The 21,855-nt window shown below is 45.9% G+C and overlaps 1 protein-coding gene across 3 annotated transcripts in view; it reads left to right on the top strand.

The window, feature by feature from the left end:
- LOC115309892 (lipid droplet-associated hydrolase) overlaps window positions 1-21,855 on the top strand; it is a 59,047-nt gene that overhangs the window by 16,526 nt on the left and 20,666 nt on the right. Inside the window, exons 2-3 of one of the 3 annotated variants that reach the window (XM_042288689.1) lie at window positions 8,603-8,765; window positions 12,147-12,287. In XM_042288689.1, the coding sequence (XP_042144623.1) occupies window positions 8,696-8,765; window positions 12,147-12,287 (211 nt within the window). In that variant the 5' untranslated portion in view covers window positions 8,603-8,695. The remainder of the gene's footprint in view (window positions 1-8,602; window positions 8,766-12,146; window positions 12,288-21,855) is intronic. The other 2 variants (XM_029968141.4, XM_029968139.3) reach the window with 2 other exon arrangements.

Genomic DNA, 21,855 nt, shown 5'->3' with positions numbered 1-21,855 from the left:
AATGATCTCTTCCAAACATCATAACTAAATATTGTGTAACATCGCGATAAGCTATACACTGTTTCACCTTGTGTTGTACCGCAGGAAAGGCTACAAGCGCGAGCTCCTTGCTCTATGGCACACCTCGGCGGCACAAGCTCTCGTGCACCAAGGGCAGCTGCCAACGCTATGAGCTCGCGCTTCTAGCCTTCGCTGCGGTACAACATAAGGTGAAACGGAGTATAGTCATCTGCAAGAGACGTATGTCTACAAGTACAGACAACCACGGTAGTGGTACATAGCATTTTTTATTTCTTCATACGCACTGTGTGAACGATGGAGTTCTTGCGAAACTGCTACGCGACAAGCATGCGCGTGACGAAGCACCTGACACGGCTAAACTTACGTGTCTGTTCCTCTTACGTATGCGCCGGAAAAAGAGATTGCACGCACCCACGCCCTTCGAGACAAGAAGGGCTTCGCGCATACAAAGCATCGTTCCGGTATTTCGAAACCTACGAGCATCGTAGGTGTATAGCGACCAGGAAGCTCGGCGAAGATGTCGAAACGGAGCTTGCATCGGAAGAACAACGTCGCTGCTCAGTCACCGTGAAACACGCCAAATAATATCACTAAGCCTTTTTTTTTTTTCTTAATATAGGCTATGCTGGGACATCCTTTAGAACGTACAGTACACTCTAAGAAATGCCTCCGCGTCTACTTACCCGCAAAACACTCGAAGAGCCAATCTCTGCCATCTACGAAATCAGCTCAGCGAATGATGAGGTGGAATATCCGTTTAGACCTGAAAAGGAAGTCTGCGCTGTGACATTACGCAATGCAAAACGTCATGCTTGCATTGCGTAATGCGACGGCGCAGACTTTATTTTTTTAAATCTAAACAGATGTTCCACTTCATTATTCGCTGAGCTGATTTCGTAGCTCGCAGAGATTGGCTCTCGAGTGTTTTGCGGGTAAGTAGACGCGCAGGCATTTCTTAGAGTGTAGTGTCACTGAAGGCCTCGTGGCCTGTTCAAGCTCCTCACGTTGTGATTCGTCCTTGGCCGCTCTTATCCGCGAACGCCGCATTCTTATTGGCGCCCCGGAGCTACAGTGAAGTGTTCGGACTTCCGCGCGCCCTTCACTTTCTAGACTGTCCGTTGGAACGTTCCAATAACCGCCTTCCACGCGCTACCGTCTCTCCCTCTCTCTACTGGGTCGTGGAGCGCGTTCTGTTCATGCGCAGTAGGTTTCTTTCTCCAAATAGCAGACGTCGCCCGGAGCATGCGTGCGCAGCCCGCGGTAATATCGACACCACAGTGCCGAATTTTCCGCGTCGCCCTATATAAGGAGGCGATCGCGGGGCCCGGATTGGACACGAGTGCTCACGTCGGCGTTCGGCTGAGACTCGGCTCCAATCATCGAGCACACGAGTCTCGGCCGAACGATGACGCCACGCTCGTGTCAAATCCGTGCCCCGCGTTCGCCTCCCAAAGCCACGGTCACATCGTAGAAAAGACAGACTGTGGAGACTCTTCCTTTGTTGTAGGACGGACACATTGGTCGTAAAAAAACTGCCTGCAGACATCTTTCGAAGCGTACACGACGAGTGTGAAGTACACAGGTTTCAAAGGTGCTTGAGGCGTGTAGGCAGATAATTTTGTTATCCTGTCTGCATTATGGCGGCCCCGATATATAAACAGTATTCAATATATTCAGTGCAATATAGTTTATTTTTTAGAGACTGGAAAAACTCCCAGACAAAAAAAACAACAACTGCTGGTAGCAGCTTGACGGTGTCTGAGATCCCGTTACAGAGGCAACAGCGTCGATATGAGATCTGTTTACACTTTATACGAAATGCAATAAAGGAGTAAGTAACAGAGGAGTAGCTATCTTAAAACATACACTCTAAGAAATGTCTGCGCATCTACTTACCCGCAAAACACTCAAGGAGCCAATCTCTGCGATCTACGAAATCAGCTCAGCGAATGATGAGGCGGAACATCTTTTTAGACCTAAAAATGAAGTCTAGGCTGTGGCATTACGCAATGCAAGCATGACGCTTTGCATTGTGTAATGCCACAGCGCAGACTTCATTTTTAGGTCTAAACGGATGTGCCGCCTTATCATTCGCTGACCGGATTTCCTATAGATAGCAATGATTGACTCTTTGAGTGTTTTGCGGGTAAGTACACGCGCAGACACTTCTGAAAACAGCAAAGGAGTATTCGATATAGCAACAAAAAGGTGTCTAGTTACAGATTATACAAAATACAAGTAGTTCAACTCATAAAATGCTCGCGTAGATCAGCTTTTGAGAGTACAAATACACCGCATTATTAATTTTGAACTGTCGGGAGGATATGATGAAGGGATTGTAAATTATAATTTTTACGGCTTCGGGGGACCATCCATCTTTCCAGGTGACAAGCACTAATAATACATTATTGCCTCGTTATTTCAGAAATACTATACAAGAAATGTACAAATGGTTCAGATGAAAAAGAATGGAATAAAGTAAACGATATTTATACATGTTTTCGATGCGAGTTACTTTATATTTAGAAAACAGAGGTTCTGAGGAGTAATTTCGCGGGGCGTTTGCAATATAACCCAAAATATTTTTTGAAGCAAATCAATTTTATGGAAGTTTGTTTTAGTACTAGTTCCCCAAACCGAATGACAGTAGTTTAAGTGGGGAGTTAAACGAGGCGTAATATATCTTCAGTTTAATATTGGTTGGTAAGAAATTGCGGTACCTCGCGATCACACCAACTACCTGGGAAACCTTTTAAATTAAATAATTATTATGAAAGTTCCACGACATATCCTCAGAAAAATATACACCCAGTGTTTTATGTTGAGGGACAATTTCGATTTCCGTCACTCCGAGTTTTAGGGGACAAGATATAGTCATTAACTTATTTACTGGTCTTAATAAAATCGTTTTAGACATCAATGCGTTTATTTCTAATCCATTTACTTCTGACCAAACAAAAAATGTGTTTAAAACTATATTTTTCATTCTAATAAGGATATCAGCATCGTCACTAGTAAGAAATAAGCTGGTATTGTCCGCATAAATTATAAACTGAGCTTGATCATCTGGGTAACGTAGAAAAATTCAGAACTACGGCGTTGGAAAAGTGTTTTCTCTCTCTCTCTCTCTTTCTCTTTTCGATGGAATCCCAAACATACGTCGAGGTCAGCGAGGAGAAGGCGATATCTACGGTCGTTGTTTGCGCCCGATCAGCGAAAGGGAAACGCTACGGGGCAGCGGAGAGTGAACTGGCAAACAACAAACAGCGAGCCTGGTGGAAAGGGCTGTGCCTCCCAGCCTTCTTCCTCATTCGTTACGCAACAAGGACGAGGCAGGAATTCGTACGGAGCGGTGGGACGGGCCTCCGCGACCAAGCGCGGCTCAATGAGGCCCCGTAAAGGGAGAAACACGTCGCGTTCAGAGACGCGCAACGCTCCCACGCCGCGTCGTGGCACACTTAAGGCCCAAGGACGGCGCAGCAGTAGCACTTGGTGTGTCGAGAATGTTGTGGTGGCGGCTGGGGCAGCCCGTGACGTAGGCGCTGGGACGTCCACTGTGGTGTAGCTCTGAAAGCGAGAGCTCAAGTTCTTCAACTGTGAAACCTGAGCATTCACGGTGTCGCCCCAGTCCGTCCGGGGTGTCCGTTTGGCTGATGAGTCCATGTGGCTAGAATGTCCAAATCGGCCAGAACGCTCCAATTTAGCTAAACGGCCAATTGTGGCTCGAATCTCCAGACGCTCCATTTGGCTACATCTCCCATTCGGCCGGTTGCTCCAGTTAAACTGAAGCCCCTCGATTCCGCTCGGAAGGTTTGATCGATACGTGACAAAGAGAGTGGCGTTCACGCTAACGGTGTCGCGCACTGCACGTGCGAGGTCAGCGGCCTCTAGACAGTGAGAGGAGAAGAAGACCACCGCGAAAGGCGCGTATCCCTGGAGCGTGCTTCTCGCTATGAAAGTGCGTGCATGTCCGACGCCCTGTCGCATCCCCAGCAAACGTCAGAAACACTTCACGCTTAAGCACGGAACTGCAGAACGCATGGGAGAATGCACTGAGCTCGAGTTGCCTAATGTGTATCCATAGCCCGTTCAGCTTGTTGTACGACAACCAAATCTGTTTGACCCCAGCTAGCGATCACTCAATTAAAAAGGACTGGTGTTCGCAATGCTTCCCTCGCAGCCAAAAATTAGACACTTACCCTCACTCTAAAAAAAGAGGGTATCACCATACACCCTTTTGTCCCATATAATACACCCCAAAACTTCATTTTGACGTACAGCGGCCTATAGTCGAACAGACGGCACCAAATTTTACCAGGGGCTTGATAACGGTGCGATAAAACTTATTAAATTGCTGAAGTACGTATAAAAGATTAAAGAAAGAAAACACGGAGCTTTTGCAGTACGGCCAAGAAAACTCTGATAATCTTTTTTGTACCCATTATTACGTACATCAGCTAGCTTAATAAATTTTACCACACGGCTATGAAGCCCCTCATAAACTTTGGGGTCGCCTGTTCGATTATGGGGCGCTGTACGTCGAATTGAAGTTTTGGGGTGTATTATATGGGCAAGGGGTGTAATAAACTAATAATATACCCTTTTTTTCTGAGAGCTCGCCATCACGAGCTCGTGATGGCGAGCATTCGAATCGTTTATTGTAAAGTAACGTAAGCTCGGCATTCAGGTTAGTTTCACTCATTTCTTTGTTGGCGGTGGCACCATACTATTGTCACTGGCAGATAAAGAAGCGCGAGGCTTATCAGCTTCGCACTTGTTCGTTTCTTTCTCGGTGTTCTTATTTACTGTTGCAACAATCTGATGGGCCCTGGAGCCATGATAAGTTTCGTAGGACTCTCCCCGCGGTTCCTGCGATTGCGACTATTCCGACCTCCTGCGCGCCTCCATCTCTGTCCACTGAGCGGCGGAACGCGTTCTCAGCAGTGACTCGGCAATTTTCGCCTGGCCGATAAGGCCAGGCATTAGAAACGCAGCTCCACTGCGATGATTAAGGTGGTGCTGCTTTTATAAATGAATGCTTGTCTGGTATACAATTACAACTTCTAATTAAAAAAACATATATAAAAAGTAACAAAATTGTCTCTCAACCTGCACCGTCAAATGGCATAACCCATCAAAAATAAATAAATAGGGTCCAATCACCAAAAGTGAAATTCGTTATTAGAGCCAATTTTAAAGAAACAACTGGGGGCATCTAAACCACAGGGTCAGGAACGGGCCTAGAACCTCCATCCGCCTGGTGGAATTTTCTCGCAACCCAGAGTGAGGATGCTTCAACTTCCTCTGCTGGATTCTGGTGCAAGTTGGCACAAGCTAAGCAGAACTGAATGAATCCACTACTGACGACGTTCGGAAGAGAAATGCGCAAGCCTTGTCTTCTGTAGGTGGTATTCGGGCCCACGGAGCTTGCGGCGCGGGTGTTCGGCAGCATGGTCACCTTTCACTCACTTTTTCAAGGCCACATCGGAGTTAGCATCGGTACGAATACAACGTTGCATTAAAATATCCGTGCGCCTATACTTCTGCGCACCATGCTCGGAGTAGAAAAAGCTTGAAAGTAACGACGCCAGAATCATATTTTTTTTTTTACCGAGAGCACGCTGAGAACTTGACATGGATTTCGTGTTCCCGCTGAGTAAGCGAGCAGCAGGAACGCACGGGCAAACGCCAACTGACCGTCGTCTTGCAAACAAGAAAGCAAGAAAAGCAAACGAGAGAAGCGCTGTTTTAGAAACACGGGAAACGTGCACACAGAACTTAGGCACCCGTGTCGGCCCATTGTTCTATAGTCCGCTCAAGGTCGATAGAGTGCCTCGTCTCTCTATATATACGTCACGTGGATGTTTCGAAACAAAAGAATGAAACACGCCGGCGAAATTCGCTTTCAGCACGCAGTTCGATTGAAACGATAAGTAAACCTCAAATGCACACACACGCATCTGCACAGGTAAAGAAAAAATAAGGAAAAAAATACGACGTTGCGGAAGATAGTTGGCCTCGCCTTCCTTTAAAGGGACGATGCAAGAATTGTTGTACTTTCGGTAGAATTGTTCCTTCTTATTCATTCCCTAGAAAACACACGTCAGTTTTTTTTTTCTTTTTCTCCACGCAATGGCAGATGCAGAAAAAAAAAAAATATCGAGAAAAACGAGCAGCGTTCACTTCCTCAGCTCGCAGCCAGAACGAGCGGCCACGTGATCTGGGGCCGATTATACGCCGCCAATATTTATCATAACCACTCGCTGCGTCGGTAAAGCACATGGCACGAGAACGAGCTGAGTTCCACTTGGGCTATTCCCGTTATCGCAGCGATTATAGGCACGAGTGCATGTTGAGGCATTGATTGTCACGAGCCTAATCGAATGATCAGGCAGTGATCGTGTACACTGTAGAAGCGGCATAAAAAAAATCGTCGCCGCGGAGCGGGAATCGAGAAATTTGATAATGAAATCCCATTGTTAACAACGCCAACAAAGCGATATCCCCGTAACTTCGTCATCAAGCTTTACGAAGGAAAGACTGAAAGAGAACGTCCGCTTTTATCCTTGAAATTACTCGGCGATAAAGAACCTTCTTGGTCAGTGATGTTGTATGCGAGTAAGCTTGGGACTCACTAGTGGCAGTAAACTTGTGTAAAGTGAAAAAAACCATACTACCCAATATTGCTGCACGGCCCCTTTAAAGCTACTCCTCTATATTGAAACAAAGGTGAAAACGGTGAGAAGTGTGGAGCCAAGATTAGCAGTGTAACACCTCATCTTTCAATGCCTCCTTTCTCCCTCAGACCTCAATAGATTGGAATCGCCTTCCTGCACCCATAGTCTCGATAACTGATGCTACTGATTTTAAAATTGCCATTACTAAGTTTTTTTGATGTTCAATAACTTTTGTTTTATGTCTTGCCTTATGTATCGTTATACTCATATGTTTCCGTTTTAAAAAAACCCACTCCTCTCTGTAATGCCTTCGGGCCCTGAGAGAACAATAAATGAAATGAAATGAAATGAAATATGTAAGGGTGAGGGTTTATGCGAAAACATTAAAAACAGTTACGAAGCTTAGCGCGAATAATGAGCTTATGAAAGAAGCGCAATTAACAAAGTTACTCATTTATACCCAGGAGTATAACCTTCGCTTGAACAAGGTACAATATATATATATATATATATATATATATATATATATATATATATATATATATATATATATATATATATATATATATATATATATATATATATATAAATGCAAGGTGACGGTAGAAAACAAACCAGGAGGATGTTATTCGACGTTTCGACCTCAGGCAGGTCTGCCTCAGGTCGAAACGTCGAATAAAATCCTCCTAGTTTGTTTTCTACCGTCACCTTGCATCTGTTATCTACGCCTTCGGCCTCCAAGCCAACATACCTCTATATATATATATATATATATATATATATATATATATATATATATATATATATATATATGTTGTCTGAAATCGCAATATATTTTTGAGCGTCACAGTGATCTTCATTTGATTTTTTTTTTTGTTTATCTAATTTTTAATCTACGTAGAAGCTTGGCGTTTGCAGGTTTTGTGAAGTTAGCCACGGTAAGCTGCTTAAATGAAAGGTTCTATCTGAAGCCTCTCGATGTGTTTGTGCTTGTCTTGCGATGGCGTCAAACTTGAAAGGCTCCGATGCCGAGACGCTTGCCCCGTGCGGCCCTTGGAGGCGAGAAGCGGAACTCGTGCTCGTGAGACGCTCTTCGCGCGTTGAAGCAACAAATATTATCAATATTTCTAAAAATAAAGAAATAAAAAAAAATTGAATTGTGAAGTTTGTGAAAGGGATCATAAAACGATTCTTCTACATTCGCTCTAAATACTCCTTAGAATTACTCCGTAAGATCAATGACTGAATAAACTTGCCTTATACTTGGGCCACACGGGCAATTCGAATGCCATTTACAACTAATGACATTCGTGTGATAACAAATCGGCTCGCAATCTGTCGCGCGTGGAACGCCCCACGCTCGGAGTGTCGCCCGCTGATTGGCCGATCGTTCAAATTCCGTTCGTTGTAAATGGCATTCGAGTTTCCCGTGTGGCCCAAGTATTAGTTTATCTTTCTAAGCAAATGCAGTCGCCAAAAAAAAAAAAAAAATCGAGAAATATGACCATCCTTTATCCCCTCAACTCGGACCCAGAACAAGCGGCCACGTGGCCTGGTGCCTATCCTATGCTGCCAGCATTAACCACAGCCACGCGCTGGGGTTGGCCAAGTAGAAAATGCGTGCTGAGCCACCACCACCTGGACAGAAGGCCTCCACACGCGTCATCCTAGTCAGATCGATCGAGGCGAGAGATTGGGTACGAGAGCTGGGTCAGCGTTCGGCTGAGGCTCGTGTCCAACCAGCGCGTCGAAGGTCGGGCTCGGGCCCAATAGCCGAGTTAGCGCGATCCGACTCTGATGACGTTTCATAGAGAGAGAGAGGAGACCATTCGGAGGCCTTCTGTCTAGGTGGTGTTGGCTGAGCTCCAGGCATTGTTAGAGTTCGGCTATTCTCATCACCGCAGTGGTTGGACACGAGCCACTACACGAGCGTCCGTCAAGGCTTTGATTGTTGCCAGCCGAAGTCCAGTGCTCACGCAGTTCTCCGTGTCCAGTCCATGAGCCGCGCTCAGCTGTCATCAGGCGAGTGGTTTCGACCCCGCAATCACGTCATCGAGCTTTGCGAAGGCAAGACTGAAAGAAATAATCCCCTTTTATCTTCGCAATTTTACCGCGACAAAGAAGCTTCTGAATCAGTGGTGGTCTGCGCCAGTATACTTGGGCCAGACTAGGACCAGTACGAGTCTCCAAAGTCGTGAACATTCCAACCCAATATCGTTTCATGACTCCGAATGGAGGTCTTTGACGTCATTTTCGTTGCGTGTGCTCGCGCACACCGGCGGCTGCTGGCTGGTGGAAAGAACGTGCGCCACTTATTATGGATACTAAATTCTTTGGTTCAGTATCCTTTTAAGGGGTTTGTTTTATCCACTTGCTCTCGAAGCCGGCGCACTTCAAGACATACTTCCAAAAGAAAGCGAGAGCTTCAGATACACTGTATATACCAATCCAGTTCAAGTAAAAATGGATAGTGTTAACGCACCACAGCTCTGAGCACGCGGAGCGGAAGGTCGTGCTGCAGGAGCCACGGATTCCGGATTCAATCCCCAGCCGTGCGCGTTTCGATCCGGATGGGCATTGTATACGGCGTGCGCCCGTGTAATTCATACCGCGACCCCGGGCTCGCAGTCGTACTTCACTTACAGCGGAAATACGAGGCACCCTCCAGGCAGACCAACATCCCGTTGGCGAAACATCCATGAACAACAATTACGAGCTGTCGAAGTTCCCCGTTGATTTTATAAAACCGAAGCGGAGATTTTTTTTTTTCATTTGCGATTAAATCCTTCGCTCTCGTGCCTACTTGAACGTACTTTATACAGACGCCCTTCCGTGTATCAATAGAACACATGGGACCTCAGCGCACACTCTACAAAATGTCTGTGGGCTCACTTTCCTTTAGAATGAAGACAGTCAGTCACCGTAAACAATACGAGAATTCCAGAAAATAGAAAAACTCAAAATACGAAAAAAAACAAAAAAAACACGGAAATTCGACGTACGTAAATGGCGCGAACTTTTGAGAAGGTGACTAACGTGGAAGTTTGGGCTAGTTGGTATTTCATGATTAAAAATTAAAACAGCGCAAGGACACGGACAAGAACAAGAAGAGCGCCTTGTTCGTCTACCAATTCATGCCCTTGTCCGTGTCCTTGCGCCGTTTTAATTTTTAATTTTGAGAAGGGGGTATTTAGTATACCATGGCCAGGACCAGCTGCACAACCAGAAGTTTAGACCGTATTGGTGACGGGCTGAAAAATAATTCAACCAATTAATTAATCCCCGGCTAAACTCTTATTCGATTACGATCGGTAAAGTGGACCCTTTTTATGGGTTGGTTACGCACAGCATCCGCGTCGCTGTCAAAAATTAAGATAAAATATTCATCCTTGGCGAGAATTCTGCTTTTCCGGGACTCCGTGCTTTAAAAGTACGCAACTACGTAGTATACGAACTTCTATTATAATTAAGAAGATAAATGTTCGTTCTCACACTGGCGTTTGCTCACGACCGAGTTCTTGAAATTTCTCACGACAAGAGAATAGCCCTTGCTACAGAGGGTTTCCGCCTGCTCTCCTCCTCACCGCGCCTCGCCATGCGCACTTGCGCCCCCCCCCCCCCCCCTTTTTTTTTTTTTTTAAATCCGCTTATGCTGTGCAACATTGTTCGGACAAATGCTTGGAGGTATTCGATGATGTCTGATGATAGCATAGAATAGATAGTTTGCACATGAGCAACAACACACGTACAATTCGTATCAGGTCAGTCGTTCACCCGCCACCTATTGACCCGCCAATACAATCTATCATTTGTTACACGCACGCGAGCACGTGCAGATAACTGCACAGAAATGTTCGTGGATAAGTCTATGCGTAATCACACGGGCAAAAACCGCACAAAGGACGAGAGAGATTAGATTGATGCAGTTTTATGAAATAGTTTCCGAAACCGCGATACCGTTCCTGGGTCACACTTCGAAGTGAGCTTTGAAGTGACACCTCGAGCACCCAATGTCAATGCGCCGAGAAAAGAAGGAGAGTAGGAGACGAGAGCACGCGGGGCGCGGGGCGGGGGGGGGGGGGGGGGGGGGGGGGAATGGTGGCCGAGTGGGCTATTTAGGGTGCCTCAATGTCCTTCTGTTAAGGGTGATGCCACCCTTTGTAGTACCCGATGCCGACAGCACGCGCTCACGGGTAAAATACAAAGAAATTGACGAAAACAAAATGTCTCCATAGCACAGTCAGCGCCACAAACGCGTGCAGGGACACGCTCTTTCACGCGCTTTTGAACAAAAAAGAAAAATAAATGTGTGGGACAAAATGGCGAGATGTCTCCACCCTAAGCAAAGCGCACATGAAGACACCCTATAGGGCTAACGCGTCTCAGCTCGGAGCGTGGAGCGAAGGCTTGCGCTGCAGAACCTCCTGGGCTCGATCCCCAGCCCCTGTCCGTTTCGATCTGAATGAGTTTCGTACCGGCATGCATTCGTGTAATCACCATTGCGTGGTGAACGTTAAAGACCCCTGGTTAGCGGTTGTACTATGCTGCCTGGAACAGGTCTCCGACTGGTGTTTTTACCGCGTACAGAAAAGTGGTCCCTCCATTTCTGCCTGATGACGCCATAGAGTGACATGCAGTCATCAGTTGCGATCCTGGCGGCGTCCCAACAGCTGCGGTGCATGTGGCAGACGCCTGTTCTGCTGCAGGTCGCTCTCCAGTGTGGCAGTCCACGGGAAGCTTCGGCCGCCAGAAGTTGGGATGCTGCGACGACAGCGACTCTCGCGTTCGGTTGCGATATATACTCGCAGCTTCTCGTTGGCATTTCTGCGACCAACCGCCAGGATCGCGACAAGCAGCAGCATGACACCCCGGCTTCTGTGACGTCATTTGTTGCCACTTCGGGACTACCTTTGATATTTGGGCACGCTGAACACACCAGTCCAAGACGCGCTCCAGGCGCCATAGTGGAAACAAAGGCAGTTAGTTTTAGGCCCACCCAGTAATCGTTCCAACCCTCGGCGTTCTGACGTCTCCTCCTCTCCCTCACTCTCTCGGCGCATAGAGTTCTGAAAACACCCTCTGCCCAAAACGTTCAATGTGCTTGCGGGCATAGTGTAAAGTAAACACGACTTGACGCATTTATTTCTCTTTCTTTGATTACGTTGCAAATAAGACGCAAGTCGGCGACAGAACCTGAAGGGCTAAAGCCGAAAACAATACTGCTACCACAATACAAAGAGTCTACCGATGCTGCCCGATTTATTCCTTGTATGACGGTCAGATTGGTGAAACAAAGACTGCCTGCAAACATGTTCCAAGCATACTTATGGAGCGGACGTGGTTCGGAAATGCTTGAGCCGCGGGAAATTCTGTCTGCAACGAACGCCCTGTGTAACGTATGACCGTTGTGACTGAGGCATAAAACGGGTCCGTTGTGTATCTTTGCAGGCAACCCTGGTTCGATCGAGTTCTACTCCGAGTTCATGCGAGAAATCTACGAAGCACATAGGGGCCAGCTGCTCGTGTGGGGTGTCTCGCACGCGGGTCACGTGGCACCTCCCAAGTCCATGGAGCTCCCGAACGTCGAAGGTAACTGCCCCTTACAAGTTGCTCTTGCTCTATCAGCTCCGAGAAGTTTGCGTGGCGCCCCCTTACGGCGAACCGGGGTGAAGTCACGGCGAAAACAGAAGTTTTCCCTGACTCGCCCCGACCGCCCTGTGGAGGCTGTGATGATATAAGCTGTCGGCGTGCTCGTTTGTAAATAATTTTGTTTGTGCGCGTTTTTTGTAGGAACTGTATATTTTCATATCTGGCTTTGTTGAGGTGTGGCCTGTAGCTGCAGGAAAAACTTCAACCAACATTTCAGGCATGGTTGACAGGACAGGCAATGCATGAATATATATGAAAAATAAGTATATGAAAAAAAAAAAAAAAATATGGCCACACTTGCAGGAGCATCGCTATAGATTTACATCTCACGCAATCAATGCTGTTGGTGGTCTGAATGAATCGGTAGATTATGTATACTATTTCGTGTGTTTACTTTGCATCTCTATTTTTAAACAGAAACGCCGAAGCAGAGAATCTGCATGCTGCTCGGGCAACATGTTAAGCATAGTACGGGCCATGGAGAGAGAATCACAACTGAGACAGCCCAAGTACAGGGACAAAGTAAAGATAGAAGGAATTCACTGGCATGGGTACCAGTTATTTGTTTATATCTGTCTATATTGCTCGCATTTGGTCTTTGCTGGATTCGGATAATATTTCAGTGGACTCCACTGGTGGTACCTGTGTACTTGTTTATAATGTCACTCAAATAATGTACAAAAAACGTAAGTTAAGGTATCTAGCCCGTTTTTTATTTCTTTATTTATTTAGACATACTGCCGGCTGCCATTTGGCGGCCAAGGCAGGAGAGGGCACACAGGGCAACACACAAGAAGAAAACCACATTGCACGCTAGTAAAAGGAAACACATCTAGGACTGCACATCTAAGAAATAACGCTGTAGTGATGAGGCGAACTCCGAGACGAGACATTGGTAATGTTGGCAGGAAGACTGTTCCATTCGTTAATGGTTCGTACGAAAAAGTAGTTTTTTAAACATTGGGTTCTGCTGTAAGGTACCACAATTGTGTTGGAGTGCTTGTGTCGTGTGTGACGGGATGTGTTAAATTGCATAAATCTCTCAAACGAAAGGCGAGATGAGTCATGTACAATGGTATACAAAAGCTTTAGACGATTAATCATGCGCCGGGTTTAAAGAAGCTCAATTTTCGACCTATTGTACAAGTTAGTGATCGAACTCATTCTTCTGTACTCGTTGTAAATGAAGCGCAGGGCTTTCTTCTGTAACCCCTCAAGTCGATCAATATTAAGTTTAGTCGCAGGGTCCCTAAGAACATCCGCGTATTCTAAGACAGGTCGTATTACTGGATTATTAGTTCCTTCTCGACATTTACGTTTTATAGGCTCTATAAGTGAGATATTAGCTAAATCAAATGGTCCTGAAGCTAAAATACCAGAAATTTTTTTTCACGCAAACTGTCACCCTTTCAGAGGTTCCACATTTTTATGTTACTGGTGCAGCATCTTCCACTAGACAGCCGTTTGAATGCCTGCTGTTCCTCCTGTTTTCCCTTGTTGTCAGAAAGTCAAGGGAGTTTCGCAGCTAAGGAAGCTTTTTGAAATCTGCAGCAGTGTGTCTTTTACCTTGAAATGACAATTCAAACTAAACGGTATATTTTCCGAATTCACAAGGCTGGAATAAAGAAAGAATGTCAGGAAAAATTATAAACATTCCCATTTACGGTACTATTAATGTGCATATTTTGGGCAGTTCAATACATCTCATACAGGCAACTCGGGGAATTTCGGTCATTTATCCTGCTACTATACAAACTAATTTCCATTAATTGTTCGTCTTCTAAAAACAGAACATGAATGTATAGGTGTACGAACTATATAAATATTTAAAAAAAACGACATATTTGTAAAAAAAGAAAAAAAAAAAAAAGCTGTCCCACGAGCATTTTAAAGCCCTTCAGACACATGGCCCTTAAAACACCTGCGTACCAGCGCTTGCAGAGTGACATGCGAAGAGTCGGGGTCACGAGCTAATTTTCCGACCGCCCAAAGGCTTCTGATATAAATGCCATCTGAAAGGCCTGCAAAGCGGGATGTAATATTCTCCTAACTCATCAACATGCGAGGAACAAAATTCCAGCGTCTGAAACGCCGCCGCTTCACCGGCCTGCTTGACGACACAAGGACGATCGCCCTGTGTCGTGTGGACGCACGGGGAGTTTCATCGGCGGAATTGCCTCCGCCGATAGTTTACGGAATTTTTAACCGGATTAAAATGGTAAAAGTGACGAACACGCTTAAAAAAGGTACGGAAGCACGTCGGTATCGACCTAACCCAGCGTCTTGTACACCGGGTAAACGAGGTCCCGCTCCTTGAAGTGCTTGAGGCACACAACGGCCAACGTTGACGGTGCCTTTCCCATCCTTAGTTTGATCGTCCAAGCTCTCTTTAACCTCGATATCTTCAAGTGGTAAAAGCTGATACCGACTTCTTTTCGGGATTTTGCATTGCGGCGCTGAACAGTAGGCCAGAATGATCGCAAACCAGGAAACAGGGACAGGGAAGTGAGCCTGATACGAGATCGCAAAGCGGAGTCCTTCCCCTGACGTCATGGTACACTTCACCCAATCAGGGCACGGCGACCGCAGCGACGCTTGTTTTCGCTCTCGGGGCTAATACTGTATATATACATTTTTTTTAAGCTTTACAGATTTGTTTAAAAAAAGCCGTGAAAGTTGCACTTATGCGGTATGTGCAGGTGAGTTATACGGCCTGGGGGACATAGTACAGGGGCTAATCATAAAAGCTCGATCGGCAAATTAGTTAGAATTCGGTAATTATTTTTACTTAGTGAAAATAGACATATGGCTCCAACTAGAAACTTGCTGAGCGTCGTCGAAAACCACTAAATCAGTAATTTTCAGAAAGACTTTCAGCGCGTGAGAAGCGTAGTAGATAAAGTTGCCACTCGGGGAGCAGGTACAAGGAAAGCGGTTGCGGCACGCCGATGATTAGATTAGGGAGTTTTCGTAGACCGCGTTTCTCCCTCCGCTAAGCCCTCCGCAACGAAGAAGCCGCCACTGCGCCTGCGAACCCATGGACTTGACTGTAGAGTTCCGGGTATCGTTGCGGGATGGTGCAAGCGATCTACAAAAACTCCATAGGGGGAGGAGATCGAACGGTGGCGCTGCCTCGCGGCCGCCGTCGGAACTATTCTGCGGGGATAACAATCCCGCCGCTAGTATTCGTTCAGCCATGGAGGACGAGGACTCGAGGCTCGTGAAAGCTATGTGGATAATAGGGCGCGTGCTCAGAACCAGCTCACATTACTAGGCTGCTAAGACCGGTAATCTCGATGGTGCGGAACTCACGTTGCAGCACGCGCTCAGCAGTCGCGCACACAGCTATGGCCGCCAGTGAAAACGGCCTATTATCATCGCGTTCCGCCTCCGCTAGCTTTGCGCCTGCTGCTCGAGTGGTAACTTTGGTGCGCCCCCGAGTTTCCCACGAGCTTCAAGTCGTCCTAAAAAGAGTTGATTTAGTGGTCTTCGATGATGCTCTCTAAGTTTCTAATTGGACCGATATGTCTATTTTCACGAATTAAAAGTTAATTAACAAATTTTAATTAATTAGCCCGCTTATCACAAAGATTAGCTACCCGCATGATGTCCCCCTTGCCGTAAAATTCTCCTCCACAAGCCGCATAAGAGTAACTTTCACGGCTTTCTTTAAACAAGTCTGTAAAGCTTAAAAAAACACCATATATATATATATATATATATATATATATATATATATATATATATATATATATATATATATATATATACACGTTTTTTCTTCTGGAACCGAACGCCTCCTCTTTTATTTCAGCCTGAATTTGATCTCAAACTATGGGGTGCTGAGAAACCCTTAAAAAGGCAAGCACACTACAGCACAGAATATGTAGACATAAAAGAGAAAACAAGTGTCGCTGCCACAATAGGGGGAAAAAACAAGAACGTGGAGAGTTTTATTGAGCATAGCACGTATCAACGCGTCGAGGAAACGGATGAAATATGGTTTCTTGTATCCGTTAATCTTGAGCAAGTGTGGAGTCATATTTATACCCGGAAAGTGTTGGCACACATTATTTCGTTATTTTCGTCTGTAGCGAAGCAGCTATACGCATGGTAGCTTTGGAGAGTGGCTTCGTCTGTGCTCGCACAGTCAGAATTTCTTAATAGTTCAGAGTAGACGACAAAAAACGTTCCGCCTTTCCACTCTCGTGAAGAAAGAAGACTAGCGGAGCTGTATACTCGATACACTTTATGTTTCTTCTTCGTGGTCGTCTGTTTTTCGCGTTGTTTTCTACGATGTATTCCCACCAGCGCGCTCAACTATCCATTCTTCTATTATAGCTGGAAAGGTTGCCGCCAGCTACGAGCGACGGCGGAAACCATACTGGTTGTGTGCTTGCCGCCGTCGCTTATAGATGGTGGTAGCTCTCCAGCTAGATTTGTGTCGACATACACGGACACGATCCTGGGGAACCTAGCCCTTAACAGCTCCGCTGTAAAAAAGCTGCAGCATAGAAAGAGCTGCAGCATCCAGTATAATTAAAAGGGTCATGAAACGATTATTTTACTCTCGTTAAATACTCATCAGAGTAAAGCCTTCACGTCCATAACCTCCGAAACGCAAATTGTACAGGTGTTACACGGGGATCCTTAACCGCAGTTAACTCGCCTTTAACTGCTGTTAAAAATAGTCTAAAGTATATTCTGGAAAATAAACAAGGTCTTGAGGACTGGGCTTTTGGTTATAAAAAAACAAACACCGGGTTTAATATAGTCGGAAGTACAAATTTAGGTTACATGATGGAAACTATGGTGGTCGCGCACCACCACAGCACAACGCTCTTGCTCTGGGTCCCGCAGGTAGACTCATACTGCCGCATAGTTCTTCTCTCGCGCCGCTTGGTCTCGCCTGGCTGTAACCAGACGCCGCATCCGGTCTGACGCCAGCTAAAGTCACTGGATCCTGGGAAAGTAGCGCCATTGCCTTCCCTACCTGCTAGCCGGACACAAACGGATACTAACATACAGACGACCCAAACCTCGCAATACGTTGCCATGGAAATCGCCATCTTGGTCCATTTAAATCTTCGAAGCTTTCAGGGGGTCGTTCTAAACCAGTCGCGCCAAGATCACCAAGGAGCATCATCGTACTGGAAGCGTTCCTCTTCAATATAAGAGTCTTTGGCACTTCGTATGCGATCAACTTATTAATTAGGCCCATCTCCATGAATCTCTTACAATTATATTGTTCTTCTTGCGCATTTCAAGACAGTAAACTTATTTTTCAGTGCTTCCAAGCACCGAAACAGCATCTGGATGTGGTACGAACGTGTACGCCTGTTTCGCCGGTGTGTGGTTAGCAAAATCTCGGTATACAAAAAACGACTCATTAAAGCTACCCGTCACCAGCGAATCTAGATAGGCTCACCAAGAACGGAGGGGTCAAGGAGAAATTGCTCATTTCATGGACCAAGATGGCGACCATACGCGGAGCTTTGCGTTACTTTCCCAGGATCTAGTGACTTTAACGCCAGCCAGTCGCATCTTTGTGGCGCGAGAATCCACGTGTGAGAGCCCTGATGCCGAGGAGTCAGTGTAAAGACAAGCTACCTCCGAGGACACAGCCTTCGTGCCCTCCGAGCTTCGTAGGCGACTTGGGGAATGCGCCCGGCGAAATAAAACAGAAGGGCCGAAACACAATGGCACTCGCTTACACCGCTGTTACGCGTCACCGCAGTTACCGCACTACACTCTCGGATAGCTATTTACGAAGCTGTAAACGGCTTTCACTTTTTTTTTTTTTCAATCAACGTATTTGCAGCTTTTTAGAAGCCACATAAAATTGATATAATATTTCTTCTCTATTTTTAATATTGGCTGTGTGCCTTCGATGACCCACAACCTTGATTATATTTTTGTGGTTCTGTCTAAACCATAGAAAACGGCACGTGGCCACAGAGAAGAAAGTGAGCGCGACTCAAACCGGTCACTTCTCAATCGGCGGTTTTCGGGCGAATTGAGAATTTCGTGCCGCGAATTGTTTTCTGCGTAGTTGGGCTCTCATGTGTCCTGTACACATAAAAACCTTGGCAAGCGTGAATACCCTGTCAGTGTCCCATTAAGCGGCGTGGCATGGTCACTATGATGTAGACTCGTGTCCCGATGGTGTCACTATGCCCACGTAAAGTGCGTAACGTTTGAACCCCGTTTCATGACCCTGTTAAACTGCTTTCAATGGACGCATATCACATCTTCTATTTGTTTACTTCAATTAGTTCCTCCAGAAAAAAAAATTTAATTCATCGTGGAAACTTTGTCTATAGCCAGAAAGAAAGAACAAATAATCCTCAAAACAATAGGTGGGGTTATTCGTATCTTATGTATGGCCGCGCTGCAGGATTGGAAGGCCAATCTCGTCTTCTCCACACGAGTGCGAAAGAAATCCCAAAGGGAACGGTTAGATGAAGAAGGATCAGTCAGGACTGTCAGGCACGCAGCTGCGTCGTTAATAACATAACGCAACACGCTTGCTAGTGGTCGAAGACAACTCGCCACCTGTATGCTAGCCAGTTTCCCGAGCCTCGATCAGACACTGAGCAAAAAGGAATCTGTCCGGCGCTGATGCACAATGACGGTCACGCCGCACCAAATTTTACAGCTGAGTCGGCTCTGCACCCGCCTGGACCTAACTTATTTTTAAAGTATAGTCTGGATCGCGGTGGAAGAGAGGTGTCTGGACGGCGCCGCCTCGCCATGGACCAAGTGTGTCGAAGTTTCGCTCCCGTTTCTGACGAACGCCGTGAGATGGCGCAACATAACAGGAGGCTCGGAGAACCGTTATTATTCGCGCGCATGTTTTCAAGGCCGCTTGGTGAGCGACCCCAACCCGACGTTGCCCCTGCCGAGTGATGCACCAAATACTTTACTAGGGGGAATATATCCTACTCTTCGATAGATAATACAATGGCCCCGGCGGGGACAAGTTTGACGCAGTTCGAATGGATGGATGCCCAGCAACCTCGGTCGATGCAAGTGTTTGCTCAATATGTGTCGTAGCTTTTCGCTAACAATTTTTAAAACTATTTTTTTTTTTTTTTTTTTGCGCAGCGAAACATTTGAGCCGCCAGGGGAGAAATCGGCGCAGCAGGCGCGCCGTCTAATGCAAATGAACGGAGTACGATGTATTCCTCCTTGTAAAGTATTTGGAGGCACGAAGCCTGAGTGGAATTTGGGCCCACTTTCTGGCCTTGTTTTTCTTGGTTCATTGAGATTGAGATTCATTGATTCATTCAGATTGAGAGTCGGAGAATGCCGTGGACACTTAAACATAATTTTTTTTAGATCACACGGTTTGCTCAAAATTTAAGTGAAAGTTGTTTATTCTGGCACAAATGGGTATTAGTATAATATGGTGTACACACATTCAAGCGGGGGTCCCAAAGTGTTTAAAGAAATCTATCTTGACCCTTTCGTTAGGCTAAAGTGAGGAAGTTATTCGATAAAAAGTAATGTGGTAAGCTAAAACATTAAAAAAAATGGAAAGGGAAAAAAACATACGACAGAAAAAAAGAAACAAATACGGCCCTGATTGCCAAAACGTTAGTTGAAACGTGCGCGAGTTCTAAGAATTGCTGATAGCAATAAATAGCAAATAGCAACAACAATAAAAAGCGCATACCACATGTAAGTCGCGTCAATCTGAAAGTATCTGCCAAAGCTAGCGCACGAGTCGAGTAAAATACGTCTATAGGAGGTATTCACTGAACGCCATATTTGAGGGCGATGTTTAGAGCGCATGCTCAGAACAAGCTCACATTGATAGCCTGCTAAGACCGGCAACCTTGATGGTGCTAAATGCACGCTCCAAAAGGACTGCGGAAGCTCGCCGTCAGCACGCGCTCAGCAGCAGCGCACACGGATATGGCCGCCAGTGAATACTCCCTATTAGCGGCGAGATGTTTTGGTGGCGCCGTCCTATGGTTCCCCCTTGTGACGTCATTACCTTGCGAACAACAAGTTCGATGGTGTTTGTAAATAGCATGGTGGAAGCCTGAAATCATTGCGCTCTCAAAGGAACACTGCCAACACCGTCGAAATTAAAGTTCTTTCATTCCTCTTATCTCCGTGGATGGTATACCCTTTCTGACGTCATAGTCAGCTTTTGGGCCAATCGTGGAAGGCCGACCACAGCGACGCTTTCGGTCGCGCACGTCGCCAATAGGGAGTATTCACTGGCGGCCATAGCTGTGTGCGCGACTGCTGAGCGCGCGCTGACGGCGAGCTTCCACAGTTCTTTTGCAACGTGCATTCCGCACCATCAAGACTGCCGGTCTTAGCAGCCTATTGATGTGAGCTCGTTCTGAGCATGGGCTCTAAACAGCACCCACAAATATGGCGTCCAATGAATACTCCCTTTCGCTTCCTTTCGTTCTTAGTCACGTGGGTTTCTTATATGGTATGCGTGAGGAAAAAAATAATAGAACATTTGAACCTGGAATATGCGAGAGAATATAGGTGAGGCAAAACAAGAATATGTGACAACCACGCATTTTTCGTAAACACTTTCCAGCGGCGTGGAGAGATCAAAACAATGTTTTACCGCATACCAGAAGCGACGACGTTCAAAATGGCTGTGCAATTATAATACGAAAATTTGTTTTGCCACTGCCGCCGCGTAAAAAACAACGACAGCAACGAATCGCCGCTTTGTGACCCTTAAGAAACAAAGTATACGAAAGCAAGTGTTCCCGATATTGACGGAGACACTCGAAGTACGATAGCGGCATATCTGGCTGGCTATAGTGTCTATTTCGTTCACGAAAACATCCAGAATGTAGCAATCCAAGTCAGAATTCCCGAACTGCGCCACACCAATAACGTAAGAAATATTTCTTCTTTCTTTCTGTTTTTTTTTTTTTTTTGAGGGGGGGGGGGGGGGCGTTGAGGTCCCATAAGCCCCTCCTTTGGCTACGCCACCGCCCACTGCGCTAGACGTATATACGAATGCCGAAAGATGCGACTGTCAAAGGATGCGACACGAGTAGAACTTCCACTCAGCAATTGTGGTTACATGGTTTAGTACGAAAAACACCCCTAACCTTTTTTTCTTTTTTTTTTTTTAAAGCTGTTATAGTTTTTTTTTTTTTTTTTGCGCTTTTAACGATTAGATGTTGTTCAGCAGATTGCCTGGACATCGTTCATCATACACACAAGGGACGATAAGGCAGGTAAACAGGTATCTCGGACGACACAGCGGGTCCATTCTTCGTCTTATCCTAAGGTGGATTACAGCCAAGGCTATATAGGCTTACCGGGTTCAATCGCGAGCCGTACTTCGAAGCCACGTGGTATATTGCCCCGACGTGTGTATCAGTGCGCGCTTCTCTGTCCAATACGCATGTCGGAGTCACAACTCGTTAGAAAGTAGGAATTTCAAGATTTTTTTCTGCCCGTTACAATGTTTCTGCATATATCTTTTTTTTTTTACAAAGTAAAAAACAGCTTTAAA

This window comes from Ixodes scapularis, unplaced genomic scaffold (genome assembly GCF_016920785.2).
Source record: "Ixodes scapularis isolate PalLabHiFi unplaced genomic scaffold, ASM1692078v2 PGA_scaffold0__279_contigs__length_252992795, whole genome shotgun sequence".
Lineage (NCBI taxonomy): Eukaryota > Metazoa > Arthropoda > Arachnida > Ixodida > Ixodidae > Ixodes > Ixodes scapularis.
This window is presented reverse-complemented; position numbering and strand designations above follow the sequence as displayed.